Here is a 26,228-nt window from a genome sequence, read left to right on the forward strand (position 1 = left end):
AAACCAACCAGCTGTGCAACTCTACTGTTACATGACATCCTGAGCATGAGAAAGACCTGCACATTGTAACAGTGGAATAGAGCCATGTCATTCTTTTCACCATCACAACAGCAACTTTATCTTTCGCAAGAAATATTCATCACAGCTGGTCTCTTGGTGGTGTATGCAGGTACATCAGACACACCATCCAGCATTGCTGCAGCTAAGGACCTGTTTGGTGCCGAGCCATTTTCGCCGACGAAAGAGGAAGATCCCTTCGGCATGGGTGACTTCTCAAACAACCTTGGAGCTCAGGAACTGGAGAACGCAATTGGCATAATTGACCGCAGGCTCAATGAAATGAAGGTGTGTGTTGCTGCTTTCTGGGCATGGATGCAGTTGTCCAGCAACTGCAGAAAGTGTGAATTGGTCTCTTACAAGTTGGCAGTGCCTTGTGTGTGCTAATAGATTCACTCTTCTGTATTGTTATATTTCGACATGTCCCACTTTGCAAAAAGGGGCTTCCCAAGTTTCAGTGCCGAATGTATGTATTAGGTACTTTGCCAAAGTAATTTCTGAGACAAATCAAATATTGAATAGCTTTGTATGCCTACACTATGCCCACAGGGATGAAATTTATGGTACCCTTGCTCTAATATTTTGTTAACTTGTGCACAGTTAGCATATTGAACTACAGTCAACATGCAACTTTTTGGACTCCCTAGGTGTGGTGAAGACATCCGAAAAGTGGGGTAGTCAAGAATAATGAATGCATGCTTGTTACTGCTCCCAAGGGCTCAAATCGCCACAGGCACGTCCGAAGTAGCTCTGAAGGCCTGCCAGGTGTATTGACACTTGACAGGTGTATTGCTGTGCATACTGTGACAGGAGGCAGCGAATGCACGCGTGCATATTTGAAGAATACATACTGTGTCCTCTGACATTGGCCCCTTTCCTTTCTTAGTATGCTTCAGTGCAGTTCATTGGGTATGCATGACTCTAAACATTGCATTGCTGCAAAGCTGACTTTTGGGAACCGTAATTATGAAACATGCAACCCTTGCCTTACGTTCTGCACTTCAAAGCCTTCCACGAGGATGACAAAGGCAACAAGAGCTCTGGTTTAACGCTGCAAGATAATCAAAATGCCAATAGTGGTGGCTTCGATTAATCCTGTTTTGGACGTGCGGTAACGGCAGAAAGTCTGGAAAAATCTGACGAAGGGTTTTGGCGTCCACAATTTCAGATGTCCCTATACATTGGCTCTATGAGATACCGTATTTACATGACTGTAAGTCGATCTATGTTTTGAAATTTGAAAATCTGAAGTGAGGGGGTCGACTTACAATTGAAACCAAAACAGGGCACCGCCAAAAAGCGAAACCAATGAGATATCAGGGGAGCTACAACGTAGTTACAATTTTGTTTGCTCTATGGCCCTACCCATAGCTTTCGCTATCCCGCACGTTTGTTTGCTTCTCGGAAGGATTTTTCAACATTATTAAGAGTTTTACAGTGCACACAACACTCATGGGGAGGTGTGGATAGTCGATGGAAGTGCCGCTGTTCCATTCGCGGCGGCACTTACAGGGAGCATCGATAGTTAATGGAAGAGCAGACGCCGCTCACATGTTTTTATTTCCCCGTAGCTCTTAGTTTGATGCGTTCGACTCAAATGCCGGCTACGTGGTACTTCCATGCTTCCTCGTGGTGTGAGAGTGGCGACTGAAGTGAAGCAAAATTTTCATCTGTGACGGGCCGAAGTTGGGACACTTTCCAGAGCTGTAGGCCAAGCTTGTGGGTTACGTCTCTGAAATGCGTGATCGGTCCCTGCCAGTGAAGTGTGACATAGTCATGAAACAAGCCCGGATCTTCACCTTTTAAGGACCTGCTCCGCCGTGAGTACGAGTGGTTGGCGGCAGAAGACCGCGCACTTACGCCATCCAGACCTGTCAAAAGAGCCTCCCTGACGGCTGCGTGTGGTTGGGTGAATTCGGTGTGGGCTGCTGTTCCTCAAGATGTCATGGTGCGGTCGTTTGCCAAATGTTGAATTTCGCTGGACGACGACGCGCTGTGGGACCGTAGCAGCGACGACGATGGCAGCATTAGTGAGGATGATGGCGCAAGTGAAGATGAATAGTCCAGTGACCATGCCAGCTACTAATAAATTTTCGTTATAGAATGTGCCCTCGGGTATGCTTTCTTTCTTTTCCTGTCACGCGATATGGGGGGGTCGACTTACATTCGAGTCGACTTCAATCGTGTAAATACGGTGTATGGTGGTGCTGCGAAGGTGTCCAAATTATAGGGTGTTTCTGAAAAACCTGTCATTGACTGTATTCAAAAACTAATTGAAAAAATTTTCATATTTATGAATGTGACTATTCAATTCAGTCTTCTGAAGTTTTAAATACTCAACTGAAAGGCCCGAACGGCGCCCATGCATTTCTATGGACCCACACTTGTTATTTATAGTGCCTCAATAGTGACTCGTTTAGGGACAGCACTTCTCAGCAGAGCTTATGAAACAGTGGATGTGTTGAACTCATGTTATGTCCCATTGAAAATGCCTATTTTCTGCCTGCTTTAGGAAGCCTTCAAGGAACACCACTCTCTGCCAGTGACTGGTTACCGCACTTAACCAATTCTAACTAGCACCTTATTTTCTTTTTCCTAAGGAAATTGGATCAAAAGTATGTTCAGTGTTTGTCTGCTTTGCCACATGACGTGGCGGTGTAACATGACTGTTGCCTAGATTTTTAATAGTACACATATTAGTCTAATTTTGTCACGCAACAATCTGCAGCCTTCTGTGCATTTCACTGCTGTGTACCAGCAACATTGTCAGAAATTGGGGTCAGTCTAGATTCAAGTAAATACATTATTTACCGACCTTGTTATATCGAGGTTTAACTGTTCTACCTTCTCAATGTTGCACATTGCAGGGGCGAGTACAAAAATTACTTACATAGGCAGTAAATCGTAAACATGTAACATACAAATACAGCAATACAGTAGACTTCCACTAACTAGACTTCGGTTTACTCGCTTGTTAGGTTAATTTGATTGCAACTGAACATCCTGGCCGGTGTGCAGACATTTCTATAGAACCAAACCTTCGTTATTTTGGTCCTGGAATTAGCGTTCACCAGATAATTCAAACTTGGCTGGTCGTCACGCACACGCCTGGCGCCACTGGTGACCACAGTATTGGCTAATAGCAACAACGCCTGTCTTGGCTGTGCTTAGGGTACAGTGAATGCATCAAACACAAATCCTCACTCGTTGCAAACAATTATTTTTGGCTGGTCTTATGAAGACTTTCAAGCAAGAACAGTAGCTCAGTATGAATTATTACAGTACTCTTTACCCGGCTCTAATGCACGCATTTATTTTTTGTCCGGGAAAACTCATCTGAAAATTGCTATGGTGGTGCAGTCGGATACAAATCCAAAACCGCAATTGCAGTAGCCTACTATCAGAGCCATCCATCCATCCCAAGATGGAGATTGCTTTGAAGATGAGGCTTGCATGGGCACGTACAGTCGACGACCGATTTTTTGTACCCTCAGGGGTCTGCAAAAATGTCCGAAAAACCAGGCAGTCCGAAAAAACAAATGTGCCCTCAAAAAACTTCAATTTATTGCTTACTATTGAGTTAGAGGCTGGAAAAAGTGATTAATGGTCTTTTGAACCATGCTTCGCTTGCATGCAAGCAGGTCCGCCTAAATTTCGGCAGGAGTCGCCATAAGCCGACGAAAGAGTTGTGACCACTTGCATCAGCTCGGCTTGTGTCGGCTGCGCTGCTGCAGGCGAGTCATCATTGTCGTCGCTCTCAGACTCTGCAAGCACTTGGCGAATGATTTCTTCGTCCGTGAGCCTGGCGCACAGTTCCAATTCACTGTCCACATCCATGAACTCCGAAAACGAGACGGTCGAGGGAATTTTGACACCTGCAGTGCGAAGGTCGTCGATGAGTTGCTCACTGCCAGACAGCTGCTCGACGACACTATCCTTGTCCAAGAAAGCAGAGTCGCCATTCAACACAAATCCCGCGTGGTGGAAGCAGCTGCTCAGTGTTGTGGGTGCCACGGACTTCCACGTGTCACCGAGCATGCTAAGTGCTCCATGCAAATCGACAGAGTAGGCTTTTCCACTGTCGAGGCACAACACCACACGCGAAATCAAGCGTGACCAATAGTTCTCCTTCAGGTTGCGTATCACGCCTTGGTCCATCGGCTGTAGGAGACTTGTCATGTTTGGTGGCAAGAACTCGACTCGCACAGACTTCAAGTTGTTTATGTGCCCATGTGCAACGCAGTTGTCGACGAACAAAACTTTGCGGCCTTCTAGATCAGATTTACGATCTAGTTTTCTCATATAGTTTTAAAAAAACTGCTGTTATCCATGCCTTCTTGTTCGCCTCGTACAAGACGGGCAGGGACTGTACATCTTTAAAGCACCTCGGACCTTTCGACTTGGCGATTACGAGCATTGGCAGTTTTTCTGTCCCCGACTTATTGCCGCCGATGAAAACAGTAACTCGTTCCTGTGTTTTCCACCATGGCAAGGGTCATCAGCAAAGGCAAGTCTTCTCTCGCATAAGCACAAAAAAAAACTGCGGTCTTCTCGCATTTTAAAATGTCGTCCAGCGAGTACTCCCATAAGAGCGACTGCAGCTTTTCACAGCGGTAGTCCGCAACGACATTCAAGTCAACAGCTGCACTTTCGCCGCACAGTTTCTTAAAACTGAGATCAGCAATCTTTTTGAAGTTTCTTAGCCAGCTGTTGCTGACCTTAAATCCTTCAACGTTCATCTGAAGCGCCATCGTCTCGGCTTTCTGTTTGATGAGGGCACCGGAGATGGGAACCTGGCTGGCCACTGTCGACTTCAGCTATACAAGGAGGGCCTCCTCGAGCTTTGCATAGGTGCCTTGGCTTACATTTTTCTGACGACACCCAGTAGACTTTTCCGCTGCCTCCGAAATCTTTTGCTTGTTTTTCATGTAGTTCGAAAGAGTCTGGAAATTTTACTCTTTTGCGATGTCTGCCTGTGATCGGCCACCTTCGACGAGCTTGACGATTGCCGCTTTCTTTGCCATCGACCTTGTGGCATACTTGCCTCGGTTCATTGAAACTCTCGAGGCTGACAACAACGTAGATTTCTTCTCCATTGTGAATCTGCACGCTGCGCTAAGCAGCACACCCAGCGCAGTCGTCGGGAAGTTGTCACAGAGACTTCATTGAGTGCCTCCTCGCTGCCACCTTGCATGCAAAAATAAATGTTCTGGAGACAGCATCTTGAAGCACTGAAGCAGATTCAATCAAATGCAAGCCGCAGCACGACCACGACTAAGCCTACTCGCTAAACTCGTCAATGCACGGCAAACACAAACAGGCAGTCGAAGGAAGAAAGGAAAAAAAAAAAGCATCGCGTTACGGCAGTGACGCTGTTGCACAAGCGGAAGTTGCTAGCATATAGCCTCAATCCAGCGTCTGAGTAGCTGAGGAACCACCATGCAAGACCGGCACCGGTTTCGAGGCTGCAGAACGAAAATGTAAACAAGATGGCGGCGACACAGCTCAAAGTGCACAGCAGTTTGCCCGGCTGACATTTGGAAATTCCGAAAAATCGAACAGCCCTCCCTAAAGTGTCCGAAATATTGAGCCACGTAATACATTGACTTTATGAGGCATGTCCTGGGGCCAGGAAAAAGTCCGAAAAATCAAGCATGTCTGAAAAATTAGGCATCCGAAAAATCTGTTCTCGACTGCACTTTGTTCACATCACGGATCACTTTCAAGATATGTCAGCCGCGCTGTAGGCAGCAGCCACTGGAGAACATCCCTCACGCATGGAATATTGAGCCGCACTCATCGGCTAACTCTCGTAAGCCTGTTATCAGCCCGTGTCGACACGGCAAAAGTATGTTATACGCCCAATTTTGAAAGAAATTGCTGCTTATTTGTTCCGCTGTAGCCGATAGTCCTTTGTAGTGCAGTTCGTTAAAAGAACTTCATTGCATTAGTAAAATAGGTAGAACAAACTAAGGCTGAAATATGGTCCGTTATATCCGAAAGTCTAATGTGCGCGGGTCTTGTAATGAGCGTAGACTGTATTGTGACGTGGTAGTGACAGTGAAGAAAGCAGCAATACCATGAATGCCGAAACTAGTGTTTTATTGCCAAACCTGTGCCCTTAAACACAGGCTACACTCAAAGCACAATGATAGCATAGCATAGCGGCGAACACAGTTGGCAATCTGCATAAATCTGATAAGCGGGTCGAGTGCGTCTGCTATTATACATCAGTCATCGAAGTTTCCAGAGTAATCGCTGGTGCCCGCGTGTCTTCCAGAAAGTTCTACACCATTTGCGTCGCACATACATGAAATCAGATTACACAAGGTTACAGTGGTTAGAACCATCGATAACATTCGGGAAACTTCCAATACATGCAGGCGCGTCCTGTGCTGTGCGATAACATTTGTTAGGCAGTGAAACTAGTCACCCGATAAAGATGAACAAGTACACGTCTTAGTATTCTAAATGATCAATACTGAAGATACTGCTATCAGTTGATGCGTCACTCTTCAGTGGGCGACAGCATGCTTGGCACAATGCCAAATGCACGCTCTAGTTACGCAAAATCATGCAAAATTGAAGGTATCCCCGCAAGTCGTCATGCAAGAATACAACTCGCCTTTTGTGCCAAGACCGGTACTTCAGACTCCTGATTATTCAGACTTTTCTGCGGTTCCTAACGTCTAGATTACCCGTAAGTGGTCACTGCCCCATTAGGGGTAGTGCACTTGTGGGTGCATGGCACAGTGTTCAATATAGTATCAAATGTGGCGGTGAATGGCAGTTCGATATATGCATAATACAGTGCCATACTTTTGCATGGTATATTCAAGGGGCAACACTTTCAAGGGTGACAACACTTGTCCAATCATCCTGTTTTCCCATTATCGAATTACCTGCACTACACTTCCGTGCATGTGCATACGGTTGCCTGCAATGTGGTCGGCGTCTCGCTGTTGCTGTCGATAGATGGAAGTACGGTCAATGCATGTACCAAATATTCGTCTTCATCCCCCTAGCAACATGACAGAAGTCGACCATGCTGCAGTAGCCAAATGATCGTGGGTCTCTTTGCAGCAGCGATTTGTACAGCGCTTACCTCCCATAATTGCCGCTCTTGCTGGTGCAGACATCAAAAATGGAGCTTGCAAAGCTGCCTGCAGAAGTCGCCCAAGACATGGGCGTAACATAAAAATTAACATAGTGGACACATCGAAGGCGCACAGCAAACCATAATGCATTCCTCCATGCAGCAATGACTGCAGAAGTGAACTTTACAGCCTAGCAGCTTGGCCTGGCTTGTCCTGCACTCTGGACACTTTCAATGAGTGCTGGATTTACTAGGTTTAACTAGTTTCGGTTTTGAGGAAGTGATGGCAACATGGCTGATGACCATGCTGACAGTGTATGAAATGGACGTTTCTGCTAACCTGAGTGGTCAAATTGTTATGCACTTGTCCACTTGGAGTCCGAATTATCTGTGTACTGTGAGGTGCCTGAAATATAGGTAATTTGGTCTATGTGGCCAGTTGCAGTGCCACGAAACTGTCTGAATAATCAAGCATGTTCAAATTATCGGTTGGCAACATTATTCAGAATTTTGCAGCAAGTCCTTTGGAGCTTGCATTGTTATGAATAGTAGTACATTTGTCTTGCTTTCTTCATTATTCAAAATATGTTAAACATGTCAGTGAAATTCCACCTGTATTCAGCTGCACTTTTATGGAGCATCTGTAGGCATAATTTCAGCACATCTTTGAGCTGCTTGTTTTTGCAGGTCATCTTTATCACCGTTCTCTCTCATTTCAGGATGGTTTCAGCCGAGGACTCTCCTTTGGAAAGGATGATTTTCTTCTTGAGCAATTGGACCCATTGGGAAGCAAGCCACTTGCCTGAATTGATGAGTGTGAAAATTGAGTCAGCAGTGTTATAGTGCCCCCATTCTGTTTTATTGGAGCTGTTTTAAGCTGAATATTGAGTTCAAGGGGTTCTCTTTTTCCATGTAATTTTGTCATTTCTTGTACTAGTAGAGCATGACATGGTGAAAGGAAGCCCTGTGCTAGGAGAGTGGACCAAGCATATCTGCCCAAGTGTGCTTTTGTTTAATTGTTTTAGACATGTTTGTTCTAAGAGGCCCACATAATCTCTACATGTTCGCACATGCTGATGCTTTACGACACCTTTTCATTCCACAATTCCGGAGAACTTGGTTTCAACAGAACCAAACCAATTTATTTCTCAAGGAATTGTCAACTGTGGTCGGTGCTTTATTACTACTTTTGCACTTGTGTTAAAGGTCACTAAGGAGACAGTGTATAGGTGCACATGTGGTTTTTGTTACTATATGAATAGGCTAGTCTCGTAAGACAGAAGCCGTTTCTTTTTTTTTCCCCCCGACACCTGCCAATCTTTATACATGAAGGTGTTTTATTTTTCACTTGTTCTGGATGTTGTTTGAGTGTGCTGCGATAGAGGCTAGGCAGTTGGATGTCTAACCAACTCTGAATATAGGTAAGTATTTTAGCTTTGTTGGCCTTGTCCAACACTGGTTCCACCACGTGAACAGAGCCAGGCATTAGAGCTGTGATTCCTTTCCTCTTCCATTTTTGCTTTTACATTTTGCATCGCTTTCTTTACTTCCTCTCAAACAAGGTTTAGACAGATGACATATCTAGGTACACATCTGTTAGGGTTTGCCACCACTGTACATGCAACCACTCTTTCATCCATTTTGAAATGTCTTAACAGATGGCATGCCTGAACTGAATGTAGCTAGGTCTTCTAGTAACTTCCTACCAGAATGGATATACATCTCCAAAAAGACTTGAGGGCTTGGGGGAGGGGGGGGGGGGAAGTAGCTGCATATATGCCATTGTGAGGAAGGCTGTAACCTGTTAATAGCAATAATGCTGATATGTTGTATTAAGTCATGCCTACTCATCTCATCATTTGTATCACAAGAGCATCGTGTGTCGGAACAGCTGATTTCTGCATGCTTTGACCATGAACTTCTATATGTATAACCAAATGGTTGGCAGTGGATAGCTTGAGGAATAGGAGACACAAGTGACTTGCAAATGTTAAAGAAACCTTTGTGTATGCAAGCAGCTATGTCATTGCTTACATGTAGAACTGGCCTGGTTTGTGCCTTCTGTACACAGGGCCAATAGTGTGTGCTAACTTTAGGTCAGCTGTTTTGAAGACTTCCTACTGACTGACTACACTTGAGACCTCCATTTGGGTTTCTGCTCTTTCTTAGCTAAATACTGTGACTTGCATATTTATTTTGACGGCACTAAAATTGGAGGGGGGGGGGGCAGAAGGTTATTCGTGGATTTTTTAGTGATCAAATCTCACAGGAGGTAGTGTCTTGAAACACATCTCGTATGTTTCATTTAGCATAGCTACTTCTCAACACTTGCATGATACAGAACAAAGAAATTTACACAAAGTAGCACACATCAGCAAAGATCATGCACTGCACTGGCACAGCCATAATGCGTTTTTGAGTATTTTTTCTTGCTGCTTTTTTGTCTCTATTAGAGGCAAGAGGGCTGCAGTAAAATATGATAGTAAGAAATATTAAAAGCAAGTAGTCACATATTAAAAATACTTGTCCTATTTTGACATTTTTGGCCATTTGAAACATGGCAATAATATACTGTATCAGCTGTTATCCATACCGCAGTGTAATGCCAGTAGTAACAAAATGTGAAGCTCAGAAATTGTAAGCATCTTCTTTCACAAACAGATGGTTAAAAGCTGCATAGTCGGAATGAACTTGTTTTTGGACAGTGCAAGTTTAATCCATGTAAGACCACTAAGGTGAAGTATTTGACTTCTAATAAACTAAGGCAATGTATGATCAACTCATCTGGAAGTACAAGTTCCATGTTTCTGTAGCTTATTTAATGCATGGAGGTTACATTCTGAAGTAGAACACAACACAGGCATTACTGCAAATGGGTCTGTGTAAGAGAATAACGTGACAAAATTTTAAATCATAGGGCAGGTAATATTTATGCGAGGCATATTTTGAGTTTGAGCAATAACAAGCCAGAAGTATACACGAATTTTATAAAACCAATATGCTGGTCACAGTATTCATCTCCAGATTAATGAGTTTTGACTGACATGAAGTGTGCCAAGTCGTAAAGCATTTTTTAATAGATGCCAAGTTAGAGTTGGGGAATCTATTAAAACTTGTTATCGGTGTTTCTTAAGGTGATGTGAGAGTGTTTTCCCTAAATGATTGCTGCTCTCTGCATACTATGCAATTTGATGGCAACAGTGCAGTGATGGTTGTATGTTGAGGAAATGACAACTTTCAGCTCTCATTCTGCCTTTTCTAGAAGTTTGCACCAGTGCTTAACAGTGTGCTTCACTGTTCTGCTTCATTTGACTTCTCTTACTTTGCAGAGTGTAATAGAAGAGCCTTGCATTGAATTGTACTGAATTCCCAAGTCTCTGCTTACATCTAAACTGACAGTTGCTGCAAACAGTTGTCATAAAGAACGTAAGCAGACTTCATGTAACTTTATACCCAGAAAGAAGCACCACATGAAAAATTCTGGTTCAAAGAAGTGTATGTGACATTGTTTGTTGACAATAAAGCTGTTCTTTTTTTTTCTTTCATTTCCAAATGGCGTCGGATTAATATTCAAATATGTACAATAGTTCTTGCATGCAGAATATTCTCTATGGCATCTGCAAATGCCCCTGTGCCCCTACTAAATAGTTTGGATTTGATTTGATTCAGGCGTTATCGACAAAAATTGAAATGCTGACATTCGGCTTAATGGCACTGTTAATTTAACATCACCCCAACTTGTCCAGGTTTGGGATGGACACTTCATACTATTGTAGTTTGTACCATGCACATATTCCTACATCTGTGGATGCCACGTACCCCTGTTGCATAAACCAATTGTCTGGTGTACCCATCTGTATAGAACCTACACAATATGTTTATGGAGGAACCTTAGTGTCATTGCACTTCAGTCATGTTCCAAGATCACTAATTGAAAGATCAAATCAATGACCAAATCAAAACACAAACTTCTTGATGTGTAGGATTCCATATGGAACCAGTACGGAAGGGTTCCTTAGAAAACAGAACCGTTGAAGTTTTTTTTTCTTGAGCAGTGACCCAATCTTTCAATCATGCTTTTTCTGCCTGATGAGACAGTTTTCTCATCAAATACTAGAGTTCATCAGATAATGTCACTACTTCCAGAGGAATGACTTTAAGGGAAACTAAACAGCAGCAATATCTGTTCACACGAAGTACTGTGTATGTGTACGTGGATGTACGTCCGTCTGTACGTTATTCTGTGGAAAGACTACCTTCACGATTTGGCTGCAATGAAGACTGCTTCAATAACACCTGTATCCCAGTGCGTTAGAGTAGACAGTCTAGGGGAGGCTCTGCCATCCGTTTGCTTGAGTTGCAGTGGATTGTGGAGGAGCATTCTAAAAATGGTAGCAAGTCTGCCATGCAGATGTTACCATTAAATGGACATTGAAGACACAATAAATCATTTTAAACTGATTTAGAACTCTCAATTTGCATTAATTTTACCATGATAGGTTTATTATTAGAACAGAAAATGGGTTCAAGTTCAGTACATTGATTTTTTGCACCCAAACCCCTCCACTGGTACGACTGATGTGTTTTGAAGTTTAAAAAAAAATATTCTGGATCATGGTTTACTACAAGTTTTTAAAGCTTGCAAAGTGCTTGGCTCTTGCAGAATACAATTAATGTGGTCCATCTTTACTTACTATAAACTAAGGCCTGAGCAGATGCTGTTACAATCCATGATGTTGCAGTAGGTGGTGCAAGAACTTCATGGCAGCATTGCCACCTGCCTTACGTTTTTGTCTTTTCTGGCTTATCAATATAATTCTCACAGTAAGAGTTTTCGTTTTGTGAGCATTATACAGTATTTTATTGTTGCAGCTCGAATAATTTTTTTTTTAATGTCCCCTTAATATTGCATTTATACCGAAATGTAGCCAGGTAATAGCAGCACTAGTGATATCATCTGGTAAGGTTGTGCTCAACCTTGTATGAAATCTCTTAATGAAGTTGGCAACTGCATTCTGTTAACTGCTGCCATGAAGTATTCAGCAGCCATAATTTTGCTGCCAAGAACACCTTCCTGTTCACACGCAACATAGCACATTCATGTTCAGAACGGCATTGCTGCACCGCCAGAATGGCCCAGAGTTCTGGGTTGCATCTGGGATTGTCTGGACAGTTGGCACACACCTGAAGGGTTAAATGACACATCGGCTAATGTAGCCACTTTGATCGAGCTTACTTGGGTTCACTGTATACCAGGAGCAGACGACCAGTCCAAACCGGGAGTCAACACCATCAGTGTTGCATCCCAACTCCTGTTTTCAGTCACCTTTCGCCATCACACCAACAAAGTCAGTGTACCCTTGGATGGGGGGGGGGGGCCGTAATTCAATGTTTTTCCCTCTTTCACATGTTTACAGAATACCAGGGCACCTCTACAGGTCTGTAAGGTGTGCAACAGTCATTTATTTTTCTGCAAGATTTTTGCACTTGCTCCCGCTTGCTCAGTTTCCTCATATGCTGCTACTCGGGGAGGGTCGATGTGGCAGCATACGAGCTGATGTGACTAAAAATTTAGCAGTGTCCTGCTCCTATGTGACCACATACTATATCCCAAGGTCACGACACAGTATTCTCCTGAGAAACGAATCCAAAAGTGGTTGTAGAAAAGCTATTAACTTTGCTCTGTGGCTTGTCCCTATACTTTCTAGGGTTTAGAGGTGCAGGACCTCCATTTGCGGCAATCAAATGAATAGTGGAATATGAATGGGGGAAATCCTGGAAGAGGGATTTGTTTCTGCATAATGGAATGACGTTTTCTTGTATATTCAACTTACAATCCTAAGCTATCATATCTGTAGTTGTACCTTACTATTTTTCTGACATTTTACTTTAAGAAATTCAATTATCTCAGTAACGCCTAAGCGCCATGCGGAGGGCCTGTGTGGTTCGGAATGATTCCTTGCTCGCAAGACTGCGGACGCTGACACCGGGTTTTTTGCGACATGGGGTCCTTAATGCTATTGCGTTAAAATATGTCGGTAGCCTTCTAAGGTAGCAGGATGACCCAGACGTGGATGTTATGTGCTTACTTCCAAGATTGTTCTTCCATTTTTCTCCACGCTTTCTGTGCTGCCAGCTCGGCTACGGACAAGCCGAGCAAAAATTTTCTCCCCCATAATACCTAGGCAAAGACAAATCTTGAGGACTGAAAGTCCCCACATTTCTCACAGAACCACTGATCCTTACGCATGCGCAGAAAGAGTGGTTAAATCCAATTATGATGTGCTCATGTTCTTTCTGGAGTGCGTTTGTAATGAGCAGCTGATTGGTAGTGTTCTTGAATGCGTGGGGCATGCATGACTCATGCAAACAGGACTTGACAATTGCCTTTGAGAGTAATTTATTTTGCTGACTTGGAAAGATATTCACGTAAAAATGGTGAATTCCATACTGCAATAGTTGCAGAACATTTTGCTAGTGTGAGCCGGGCGGCACTGGTTAAACTTGGACAGCATAAATAAAACATTCAAGTATGTCAAACTGAATCTAGTCTGCACATTAATTCTGCACACATATACTGAATTAGCTGTTTGCCCTTGCAATATGACAGAGGCTCAGAGATCAAGTTGGCTCCTGAAGGGCCGGCTACTGCAATCTAAGAATGTAATCGGTAAACCAAGGCAAGCCTAATAATTCGAGCGAATGATGCGTAGAAACGAATCTAGGACATTTGTGTCTTATCTCGCACCACCATAGCATTGTTACTTGCTTAAGTTCAGATGCAGCATATTGGTCGCCAATCACAGTGATGTAATTATTCATTAGCGAAGTCCACCGCCATTGAGTAGTTGCGCAATGCACGCTGGGATGCAGGTACGAGGGCGTACTGTTTGGCACTTGCAGAGCTTCTGTGTGTGTCAGCAGGGATTACTGGCAAGCAGGACGTCGGTCAGGTCGAAGTACTGCGGTGGGCTGTTTGTGGCCACTTTTAGCAGCAGCGTCAACTGAAATTAACAATTGCCTGTTTCAATACACCTGCGGAAGGCTGACACCACATACAAAGACATGGCCATGCATAAGACAAAAGCGAAGCAAAAACGACCAGTATGATGTTATGGGAACGCATATAAAATGTGGTGTTTAACTGTCTGCTGTAGCAATATACATTGTAAACGAGTGATAAGCAAAAGATAATTGTGGCCCCATCTTTCTAAGCAATTACGGTATGCAAGCCGCTTGCGTCCCCTAGACTAAAACTCTCTATTATTCCTGCACATGAACATGCAAAGGCTATGGGCACTGAATCGTGTCATTTACCGATAGTCGCTCTCGAAAAAAATGTGCCTTTGCCGCATAAGCATGTTTGTGGCCGGAAGTCTAATGGCAGCCAGCGTCACCACACCAGAGCAAGCAAGACTTTATCACGGCGCTAACGCTAGCGACATATATTCGTTCTTTGAATAGTTTGATTAGTTAATGGATGATTAGTTAGCTATCATCGGCCTTAGTGAGATTAGAACTCGTGAGGCTTATACATTGCTGAATAGCGAACATGTCCTCTGCTATGGGCTCCCTGCAAGGTCAGGCGGCGCAGCGATCGGCTCAGCCGTCAGCGTCACCGTGTCAGTTGCGCGAAACACCAGAGGCCCATTTTTGACCACCGACGCTTGAGAAAGGACGTCAAGTTTACCACTACCATGTATATTCTGTCAAAGAAATAAGCAGCACAGACATCACAGCGAGGCGCTTAAATTATGGTGTTTGAGGTGCCAAAACCATGATCTGATTAGGAAGCATGCCATGGTGGGGGACTCCGGAATAATTTGGACCACCTGGGGTTCTTTAACGTGAACCTAAATCTAATTGCACGGGTGTTCTGGTATTTCGATCACACAGAAATTTGGCCGCCATAGACCAGGATTTGATCCCGCTACTTCATTGATAGCAGCCCAACACCATAGCCACTAAGCAACCACCGTAGGTCGCGAAGTATTTGTCACAACAAAGCAAGCATGCTTACGACGTCGAACTCAAAGTGAGTTAACAAATTATTGTTTTATGCCACTTAAGTGAGCAAATACGGCCGTGGGCGTCTTTCAACGGTCATTTGTCGCTTCATTACTTAGAGCGTACCTTGCACCTCACAATTGTAGAGGTTTTGGCGAATTGACAGGTAAGTGCTTTTTTCTCTGTTGACAAAGTACCTAGAGCATATTCTGGTATTGTCGTTCGGGCTCGAATGTGAGAGGGCATTACCGCTGAAGCATCATAGAGAGCAATCAGCTGTGACTAAACAACGTAAAGACTGAACAAATATGTGCTAGCGTGCGCGAGAGAAATGCTCATTTTCAAATACTCTACGTGTGCTGCAGTGTACTCCAACCTAGTTCTGTTGTTATAAGCATGAGAAAGCATCGACATGAATTAGCTCAGTTCCAGCATTTGTCTTGATCTTGGCACAGGAACAAACACAGTGCATACAAAGCTCCAGCACAGAGCGCTTACGAAGCTAGATTTGACACGTAACAACCGCTGCACGTTTGTATTGGAGCAAGACGAGCTAAACCACTATCTAAACTGATTTACTACGGCGGGAATCAGTTCACGCGTTTTTATGCGGTTGACGCTTTATTGTGTGTTTTTACGGATGCCGCTGTTGGTTGGTCTTAATTTTTTTTTCTTGTTTTTGCATTTACGTCTTACTTCGTTTAACAGAAATTCGCAAGATTGACACGAACCGCGACAATCCACTTCAGCCATCAGGTTGCTTCCCCCAGTTTTGAAAGGAAGCGGTACAATTTGATGTTGACATCCCCTTCGCAGTTGTGACAATCCTTAACGCAGCACTATCTGCACTTGTTCTTTTTGTTCACACTTCTCACAAAGGAGCGGCCAAGAGGCCGCGGTTTGGAAAATTGGAAAAGCAGGCTTTCAGGCGGGCCTGAGCACAACACGGACAATGGTGAAATAACGGTGAGGGCCTACCCACGTGTGCTCACCGCCGCTGCTAGGCGGCGCGACATGTAGAGACAAAGTTCATTGCAGGGTGCCCATAGACCGTTTTATCATGGGCGGCCACCATGGATGGATGGGATGGATGTTATGAGTGTCCCCTTTGGAACGGGGCGGTGGGTTGCGCCACCAAGCTCTTGCTATTATACTGCCTGATGTCCTACCTAGGTTAAACAATAAAAAAAAAAGAAACACTATGAACCCCCACTATTAGATTCGTCGGACAATCTCACCGCTGCCACCATTTGTTAGAGCTGTCGGGCGATCTACGAGCTGTAGGCCGATCTCACCGCTGCCATTCAGATGCAAGATTTGGCAGTCGTAGCTGTAGGAAGGAGCTTGACCCTTCGTCGGGACTTAGGAGAGCAGGATTTATTTACATGTTATTTACAGTTGAACATGAGATACATCTTAGTCTAGCATGACTCCCAAATGGAGCCCGCAAGATGAGCATACAGCAAACAGCTTACGAGCACACAGCTCACGAGTGCATTGACGAGCACGACAACGAGCACACAGCTCACTAGTACATTTCGAGCACGACAACGAGCACGCAGCTCACTAGTACATTTCGAGCACGACAACGAGCACGCAGCTCACGAGTACATTTCGAGCACGACAACGAGCACACTCTAGCAGCCGACAATCGCTGCTTATAAGCACTCCCCCCGACGTCATAGTTCGACGTCATCGTTCGACGTCACCGTAGACCAGCCGCCTCTCCGCGGGACGGTTTACACACACACACACGCACAAGTTTCAGTGCCCCCTCCGAAGGCAGATGACCTTTGCAGAGCGGCCGACGTCAGAGGGGCTTCGTAGAACTCGGAGCCGTCCCGGGTGGCACGCTTGGGTAGCACATTGTCTGGTGTCTCGAAAAGCTCATGGGGAGGTTCCGCCAATTACCTCCCCTCGAGAACTCCCCTGAGCTGACCCCGCGCCACGTGGCTGCCGGTTATCCGCAGTTCTCTGAAGTGCGCCCCGTCCCGGTTGGATTGGAACACGTGCAGCTGGCTGAAATAGCTGCAGGCCGATCCTAACACCACCACCAAGTTTTCTGATCCCCTATTGCGAACTGTGCTTTTGTATGTCTCCGTTTTTGGTTATTTCCCTACTTTTATTCCACCAATCCTCCAATCTCCTTTTACTAATCCCTATTGCGGGCATGTTTACTTTTCCACTGCTCTCGCTGAAACCTAAAGCTTCAAGGAGACAAGTGGTGCCTAAATCGACCGCTGGGCAGACGTCTTCACATTCTAATAAAACATGCTCCATCGTTTGCCTAGCTTTACCACAGCAAGCACATGCTCCTTCCTTCTCGTATCTCGTGTTCTAAGGCATCCCGATCTCGCTTCAAAAAGTAATGAGCTTCCCTTTGAGTTATCATAAATTGTTTCTTTCCTGATATTGTTTTTTGCTCTTAAGTAGTTACTCATGGCAGGTTTCTTTTCCATTGCCGCCACCCATGAGATTATTTCAGCCTCTTTGACTTTCCGCTTGACCTTTTTTATTATGTGTTGCCCACGCTACAGGCCGCATACTTGCTGGTAAGCTTCCTTGTTCTTTTCCTCCACTGTGAATCAGTTTTTCATGTACAGATACCTGAACACTCTCCCAGCCCATTTACTTTCTTCCATATTCCTCAGCCGTTCTTCATACTCAATTTTACTGCGAGCTCCCTCACTTCAAAACTAGTCCAGCCCATATCACCCTGCACAGCTTCGTTTGTAGTCTTCCACTGAGCGCCCAATACGAGGCGCCCCACTGACCTTTGGTTCCCATCGAGTCCTCATTCTACCCCTGATTTAGAGCAAACAACCGCATTCCCAAAAGCAAGTCCTGGAACCATTACAACTTTCCACATACCTCGGAGGACCTCGTACCTATTGTATGCCCCGCTCTGTGCTTCATTATGACTGCATTTCTCTTCCCCTTTACTGTTATGGGTTTTTCCTGTGTTTCCATATATCTGTTGCCTTCGTTTATCCATATACCAAGATATTTATATTCTGTTACCCAAGGTATTTTCTGGCCTTGTATCGCCGCTGTCTGTTCACTGTTTTCATGAAATACCATAACACCCGATTTTCTAACACTGTTTCAAACCTAAACTGTTGCCTTCCTGTCCACAGATACTAGCCAGGTGTTACAAATCGCTTTGCTTGTTAGCTAGCAACACAATATCATCCGCATAAAATAAACCTGGAAGCTGCTGCTCTACTACTGTACCCGCCTGTTTGTATGAAAGATTAACACCGGCATTCCTTCTAGCGCCCTCTCCATTCTCACCATGTACATTATAAACAACAGTGGGGATAAAGGGCACCCCTGCCTCAGTCCCTTGTTGAACTTTCTCCTTGCTCCTCATCCCTTCCCATTCAATGCAAACGGTATTTTCTAGGTAAATCACTCTGAAAAGTTGTAGACAACCGTCACCTAAGCCTTCCTCTTCCAGAATATCCCACAAAATGTTGCGGTCTAAGTTGTCATAGGCTCCTGTAATGTCTAAAAAGGCCACATATAACGGTCTGCTTTCTACTTTTGATATTTCGATACACTGAGTAAGAACAAATAAGTTATCATCTAAACGCCTACCTATTCTGAAGCCATTCTGAAGTTCACCCAAAAATTAATTATTCTCTGCCCATGCTTGAAGTTTTAATTTGATTGCCTGCATTGCTAGCCTGTATATTACTGATGTGATGGTCAATGGTCTATACGAGTGAATTCTATCTTTCTCCCCCTTACCTTTATAAATAAAATTCATTCTACTTTGTCGCCAACTGTCTGGTATTCGTCTATCTTTTATTAAAGTTTTTTCCACTGTTTTCACCAGAGCTTCCTTACGTTTTGGTCCTAGTTCATTAATCAGCCTAACGGGAGCCTCGTCTAGCCCTGTGGCTGTGCACTTAAGAATTTTCTCTTCGACTTTCTTGCAGTTGAAATTTGTCAGCACCAGCTCCTTTCCACCTGGGTCTCTTTCATGCTCTCTTTTTCTTCAAATACAACCTCAGCATTGCCTTGGAAAGATACGGCTGTTATTTTTCGGATGCGATATGTCGTTGCATTGTTCACTTCCTGCCTAATAATTTGTGGTTCCAAAATATTCTAGGTGCGGCCTTCTTTTCCTCACGTATTTCTGACAACCAACTTTACTTTCACAACTGAGGTTTTTTAGCGCACGAAAAGGGACGAAAGACAGTGGCGAGACGCTTGCACCAGTATTTGAACCATAAACTTTTTCTCACGGAATGTTTCCTATTTACTTGCTACTTCATCCTGCAGCAACTGTGCTTTCTTTACCTGCCTGTGCTCTCGAGATGCTTTCTGTTGTTCGACGATCTCTTCTCGTATCTCCCTGTTCCACCACCAGCTTTTCGGTTTCTTTTTTTCCTTGTCAACGAACAGGTTGTTTCTCTTTCCGTATTTCTGTCGTTATTATACTTAGAAGCTCACTATATTCCCACTCTTTATTTGGCCATTTACCAAGTTCTTCCTAGACTCTAGTGACTATATTTCCTATTTGTTCAGCGTTCAAATTTGGACTGGCTATTTTGCACTCCTTGCTCTCTTTCCCAACTATATATCCCATTTTCAAAATGACGCGTTCATGGTCAGTCACTCCCTATGCTGCTGTACCCTTTCTCATCGATGACCATTTCTCTCAACTTATCATGAATTCCTTCTTTCATCAGACAGTAATCAATGGTCGATTGCCGATTTCCCACTTCCCACGTGATCTGCCCTTCACACTTAGGCCCTGTATTCACGATAACGAGGTTATGTTGCTCACAAAGGTCTAGGATTGACTTCGCGTTGTCGGTGTAGCCATCTAAATCCTGTCTGTGGGCATTCATGTCACCTAACAGGACAATTTCAGCACCATTCCCGAAACCCTTAATATCAGCGCTTATGCATTCCACTAACTCTTTATTCTTCTCTGTGCAGTTATTTCCGGTCCGCAAATACGTAATGCCCAACCAAGTTTTTTTCCCACTCATTGTACCTGATAACCAAAGATGCTCTTGACATTTCGAATTTACTCTTTTTCATTTGGCTCCTGTTACGTTTCGCCTACAACGCGCGGTAATGCCGGCGCGGATGCAACGGACGCCGGGGCTTTGTTCAAAGCGGCGGACATTTTGGCCCGTCCAACGCCGCCGCAACGCCTACCCGCCAAGCGTGTCCAGGCGTGTTTCAGTGCCACGTGTCTTCGTGTGTGTGTGTGTGTGTGTGCCCACGCTTGTCAAAGCGCGGCATCAGGGGAGCGGAGCTCCCCAAGTGAAGGTTGGCGATGCGTCACTACACTCGGTTCAGCAGGTCTCTCGGCCCGACAGTTCGCGCCGTCGTGGGGTCATGCTCCGCCGTCCCGTGACCTTCATCCCGTGACCTTCATCCCGTGACCTTCTCTTTTGGACCGCGACGCCGAGGGTATAAGAGCAGCTGCCCCCGGACGCCAGGAGAGAGGCTCCGATTTGTACTGTTGAGTTACGTGCTCTCCCGTCTCTCCACTTCGGTCGACCTGACCGGCCGCTCTTTTGCTATGTTAGAATAAACAAGTTGTTCTGTTACCAGTCTTCTCATGCTTTGCCGGGACCTTCGGATGCTTCCAGTGCCCCAGGCCGCCAGGCCAACGCTACCCTTGGGGCTTGCGACCCATTGGCAATAACGGGCGTCAGCACCGAGACCCCAACAACTCGGGCCAGCGGTGCGATTACAACATCTGGTTGCCAGCGGTGAGATCGCGACAACGGAGGCCAGCAGCGAAGAGATGCGGTTGACTGTATGCTGAGCAGCACAACGACCATCCGGGAGCAGCGCAACGAGCCCTGTGTGATGACTGGTTGCCTGCAGCGGAACGACTGCGCTGAAGTCTTGGCTGCGAGGTTTGGTGAGTGCGGGACTTTCTTCTTCTGAGTTTTGCCAGGCTTTTGTTAGTGTCAGAAACAGAGCTGGTAATTGTGGTTGTCGTTGCTGCCGGGTTAGTTTGCGGCAAGACAATAGTAGGCAGTAGAGAAAGCAGCATTCAGAGCAGCCATGGATTTGAAGTCGTTGCGCAAACCGAAATTGCTGGAGCTTGCAAGAGAGTTGGGTCTGGATGTCTCAGACAAACTCAGAAAACCAGAACTGCTAAGGGCTATTCTTGAGTTAGAAGCTGAGGATGACGAGCTGTCGGATTGCCTTGAGACCATTGAGGAGCGGGCAAAAAGACAGGAGCGCGAACTTAAAGAACAAAAAGAGAAAGAAAAAGAAGAGCGCGACCGTCAACACGCGTTGGAAATGAAGCGTCTCGAGTTAGAGATGGAACGCGCTCGTAATGGAAGTCAGGCACACGGTGCAGGAGAACGAGTATTGTTCAAAATGACTGACCTGATGCGGCCGTTTAAGCTTGGAGAGGACATTGGCTTGTTCCTGGTTAACTTTGAGCGAACGTGCGAGAAGCAGGGGTTCTCTCGGGAAACGTGGCCACAGCGCTTGCTCACTTTGTTACCCGGCGAGGCGGCCGACGTAGTCGCTCGCTTGGAGAGAGAGGAGGCAGAGGATTTCGACAAAGTGAAATCGAGTCTGCTAAAAAAGTACCGGCTGTCAGCGGAGGCGTTCCGTCGGAAGTTTCGGGAAAATGAGAAAGGCAAAAGTGAGTCATATACAGAGTTTGCGTACAGGCTTATGTCAAACATGCAGGAGTGGCTCAAAGAAGAGAAAGCGTTTGGTGACCACGAGAAAGTTCTGCAGTGTTTCGGGCTAGAACAGTTTTATAGTCGGTTACCTGAGAACGTGCGGTACTGGGTCTTGGATAGGCCAGACGTTAGTACGGTGGCTAGAGCCGCTGAGTTAGCCGAGGAGTTTGTGACGCGTCGGGCTCGCGGAGCTAAGGACGGTCAAAAGGGTGAATTTGGCTCCAAGTTTGAGAGGCCGAAGTTCACACCCATGAGAGCAAATGGGGATACACGTAGTGCGGATGCGAGTGAAAGCAGTCCGACCGAACGTAAGGAGACGGCGGCAACCGAAGCCGAACGCAGAAAGCGGTTCGAGATGAGGCAAGCGCGCGTTTGTTATACGTGCCAGAAGCCGGGTCACTTTTCGGCGCAGTGCCCAGAAACAAAACCAAAAGTCGTGTTTTTTTCATTAGGCAGCACTGACGAGAACATCAAGCTTCTCGAGCCTTACATGCGAGACCTCCTCGTGAACGGGAAAGAGTGCCGAGTGCTTCGCGATTCCGCAGCTACAATGGATGTAGTTCACCCCTCTTACGTAGAACCCAATATGTTCACGGGCGAGTGCGCATGGATCAAGCAAGCAGTGGAAGCTCATAGCGTGTGTCTGCCGGTAGCAAAAGTGCTTATTGAAGGACCTTTCGGAGCACTTGAGACGGAGGCCGCAGTGTCATCTATGCTGCCCCCCCAGTACCCGTACCTATTTTCGAACAGGTCCGATCACCTCCTGCGCGAGAAGGGGCTTTTGTTTGGTGAGGCTAGCGTTCAGGCCTTAACCAGATCGAAGGTTCGGGAGCTCGCTGCAAAGGCGGTAGTTGCGGGGCCGACGTTGTTGAACGATGAGAAAGGGTCAGAGGCGCAGCAAGCTAGTATTCAGAGCACGCCCGAACGGGATAAAATTGAGCCTGTAGCGTTAAAGGCACCAGATACTGGAGAGGAAATTCCCGATGCGGGAAAGTTAGAAGAGCTTCCGGGACTAGGCTCAGTGACGAACAGGAAAGACACCGATCAAGTCATTAGTGACTTAATAAGTAAAGCATCGCTGTCGCCTGAGCAGAAAACCGAACTACACCAGCTCTTACAAGAGTTTCAAGGTCTGTTCTCTGAGAGGCCTGGTAGGACTTCTGTCCTTACTCATGACATAGAACTTACCTCCCCAGAGCCAGTACGATCCAAGGCGTACCGGGTGTCACCCCGCCAGAGCGATATTATGGAGGCTGAGGTAAAGAAAATGCTACAGCTCGGTGTTATTGAAGCGGGTGAGAGTGATTATACCTCCCCTTTGATTTTAGTTGAGGTACCGGGCAAGGAACCTCGTCCTTGCGTCGACTACCGCAGGCTTAATTCCATCACTAAGGATCAAATTTATCCGATCCCTAACATCGAGGAGCGCCTTGAGAGAGTGAGTAGCGCTCAGTTTATTTCCACCCTAGATCTTGTCAGGGGTTATTGGCAGGTTCCACTTACAGAAGAGGCTAGTAGGTATGCGGCGTTCATTTCACCAATGGGGACTTTCCGTCCTAAAGTTTTGAGTTTTGGTTTGAAGAACGCGCCATACTGCTTTTCAAGCCTCATGGATAAAGTGTTGCGGGGACAGCAAGAATTCGCTTTACCGTATCTAGACGACGTAGCGATATTCTCCGCATCCTGGCCGGAACATATGGCGCACTTGCGGGCAGTGCTAACCCGCCTGCGCGATGCGGGCTTGACAGTCAAGGCTCCCAAGTGCCAGTTAGCACAGGCCGAGGTTGTCTACCTCGGACACGTGATTGGTCGGGGTCGACGCCGCCCCTCTGAAATAAAGGTGGCCGCTGTGCGAGACTTCCCGCAACCGCGCACGAAGACCGATATTCGGTCGTTCTTAGGTGTCGCCGGCTACTATCAGAGGTACATCCCCAGGTACTCTGATATCGCGGCTCCCTTAACGGATGCTCTAAGAAAGACAGAGCCGCAAACAGTCGTCTGGGATGAGACGAAGGAAAGAGCTTTTAGCGCCCTAAAGAGCGCCCTAACAAGCCAGCCTGTGCTACGATCGCCCGACTACACAAAAGGGTTCGTTGTTCAGTGTGATGCTAGTGAGCGAGGCATGGGCGTTGTACTGTGCCAACGGGAAAATGGAGAAGTAGAACACCCCGTCCTGTATGCTAGTCGTAAGCTGACGAGTCGTGAGCAGGCGTATAGCGCCACCGAGAAAGAGTGTGCGTGTATCGTGTGGGCCGTTCAGAAATTGTCATGTTACCTAGCTGGCTCGAGGTTTATCATTGAAACGGATCACTGCCCTCTCCAATGGCTGCAGACCATCTCTCCCAAAAATGGCCGCCTCCTGCGCTGGAGCCTCGCTTTGCAACAATATTCCTTTGAGGTGCGTTACAAAAAGGGGAGTCTCAACGGTAACGCCGATGGCTTAAGTCGAAGCCCCTAACGTGGGAATCAGCCTCAAAATTGCTTGTTACTGATGTTTTTCTTCCTGAGGCAGGATTTTTAACCTATTGCTTTTGTGTAGTGTTTCAAAGTGATGATGTGCTTTTTAGTGCAATTTTTCCGATTTGTGGACGCGTTCTGAGTGCTGCTAAACTACTGTAAGGAACTAGGCAGCAGTAAAAAGGGGGAAAGAGCCTGGCAGGGCTTAGTGAGGGTTGTGCCGTGCTTGCTGACTGAGCGGTTGACTTTTGGCGTGGTTCTAACGCTTGCCGGAAACGAGAACAAAAATGTCAACTCTCCCGAAGTCACTTTGCAGTGTCCTGTGTGCACCTGAACGTGAGAACGAGGCCTTCTCTGTGCGCTGCGCTCAAGAAACGCCCAAGGACGCCCAACTTCGGTTATGAGCATCATCGAGCGACATCCCTCCGGACAGCGGATGCAGTCCCCTGACCTTCGGGATCTCTTTCCCCCGGCGGGGGGGTCTGTTACGTTTCGCCTACAACGCGCGGTAATGCCGGCGCGGATGCAACGGACGCCGGGGCTTTGTTCAAAGCGGCGGACATTTTGGCCCGTCCAACGCCGCCGCAACGCCTACCCGCCAAGCGTGTCCAGGCGTGTTTCAGTGCCACGTGTCTTCGTGTGTGTGTGTGTGTGTGTGCCCACGCTTGTCAAAGCGCGGCATCAGGGGAGCGGAGCTCCCCAAGTGAAGGTTGGCGATGCGTCACTACACTCGGTTCAGCAGGTCTCTCGGCCCGACAGTTCGCGCCGTCGTGGGGTCATGCTCCGCCGTCCCGTGACCTTCATCCCGTGACCTTCATCCCGTGACCTTCTCTTTTGGACCGCGACGCCGAGGGTATAAGAGCAGCTGCCCCCGGACGCCAGGAGAGAGGCTCCGATTTGTACTGTTGAGTTACGTGCTCTCCCGTCTCTCCACTTCGGTCGACTTGACCGGCCGCTCTTTTGCTATGTTAGAATAAACAAGTTGTTCTGTTACCAGTCTTCTCATGCTTTGCCGGGACCTTCGGATGCTTCCAGTGCCCCAGGCCGCCAGGCCAACGCTACCCTTGGGGCTTGCGACCCATTGGCAATAACGGGCGTCAGCACCGAGACCCCAACAACTCGGGCCAGCGGTGCGATTACAACACTCCCTGATGGATGAGCAGTCCGACTCCCCCTCCCTTTCTTTCCGACTTAGTTCTGTCGCACCTTTCCCAAACATAATTCTAAATAACTGGCGGCTTTTCTGAGTCTCTAAGGTATGTTTCTGTAACCGCATACACCCCTATTTGTTCGCTATTTAACTGCTCCTTAATCTCCGCCCACATTTCCTTTCTTCAGCCGCCCTGCATGTTTATGTAGCCTATTGCATGGCGAGCTCTCTTTCTTGCTTTCCTCCTTTTTCTGTTATCGACGGTGATGCTCTTCCGAGGTTCCCCTAGGGGACCTTCTTCATTACTACGTGCTCTGGCCTCCTGAGCGCCCGCGGGCCCCCTAAAGAAGCAACAGCGCGACCACCAAGTCGCCAGCCCACTTCTCGTGCCAGCCTGTAATTGAAGTGGACCCCATCTCGTTTAAAACCACCACACCTTCTCACTTCCTTCTTCAACAACCTCGAAACCTTTCTCTTGGCTTATTTTCCATATCACCTCATTAGCAGAGTACGTGACTGTCACGCACCTCCGGTACCGTGCACACCACGATCTGCACCTGAGGGGCTAGCTTGCGCAAGTCATCCACCCACTTCGGCAAGAGCTGGCTAGTCCCTTTCCTGTTTAGGACGTCATTTAGCCCGCCTGCTGCTGTGACAAGGTTGCGCACGTGGGCATTTTCCGCGAGCTTTTCTTTTGCTCGCTCCATGACGGAATCCAGTGTCCGCCCTGGAAATGTCTCTACCGCCACTCTTTTATTGCCTTTCACCCTCTCCACAA

The 26,228-nt window shown here is 46.4% G+C and overlaps 2 protein-coding genes across 4 annotated transcripts in view; one reads left to right on the plus strand and one right to left on the minus strand.

Moving 5' to 3' along the window:
- LOC126530942 (PTB domain-containing engulfment adapter protein 1-like) overlaps positions 1-10,698 on the plus strand; it is a 51,587-nt gene extending 40,889 nt beyond the window's left edge. For all 3 annotated transcript variants that reach the window (XM_055070873.2, XM_050178272.3, XM_055070874.2), the window contains 2 exons: positions 170-345; positions 7,873-10,698. In XM_055070873.2, the coding sequence (XP_054926848.1) occupies positions 170-345; positions 7,873-7,959 (263 nt within the window). In that variant the 3' untranslated portion in view covers positions 7,960-10,698. The remainder of the gene's footprint in view (positions 1-169; positions 346-7,872) is intronic.
- A 2,838-nt stretch (positions 10,699-13,536) lies between these two features.
- Positions 13,537-26,228, minus strand: part of LOC126532026 (venom allergen 5-like) — a 40,911-nt gene continuing 28,219 nt past the window's right edge. Inside the window, exon 8 of the mRNA XM_055070876.2 lies at positions 13,537-14,157. Within this exon, the coding sequence (XP_054926851.2) occupies positions 14,071-14,157 (87 nt within the window). The 3' untranslated portion in view covers positions 13,537-14,070. The remainder of the gene's footprint in view (positions 14,158-26,228) is intronic.

The sequence above is a fragment of the Dermacentor andersoni genome, chromosome 5, assembly GCF_023375885.2.
Source record: "Dermacentor andersoni chromosome 5, qqDerAnde1_hic_scaffold, whole genome shotgun sequence".
In the NCBI taxonomy this organism is placed as follows: domain Eukaryota; kingdom Metazoa; phylum Arthropoda; class Arachnida; order Ixodida; family Ixodidae; genus Dermacentor; species Dermacentor andersoni.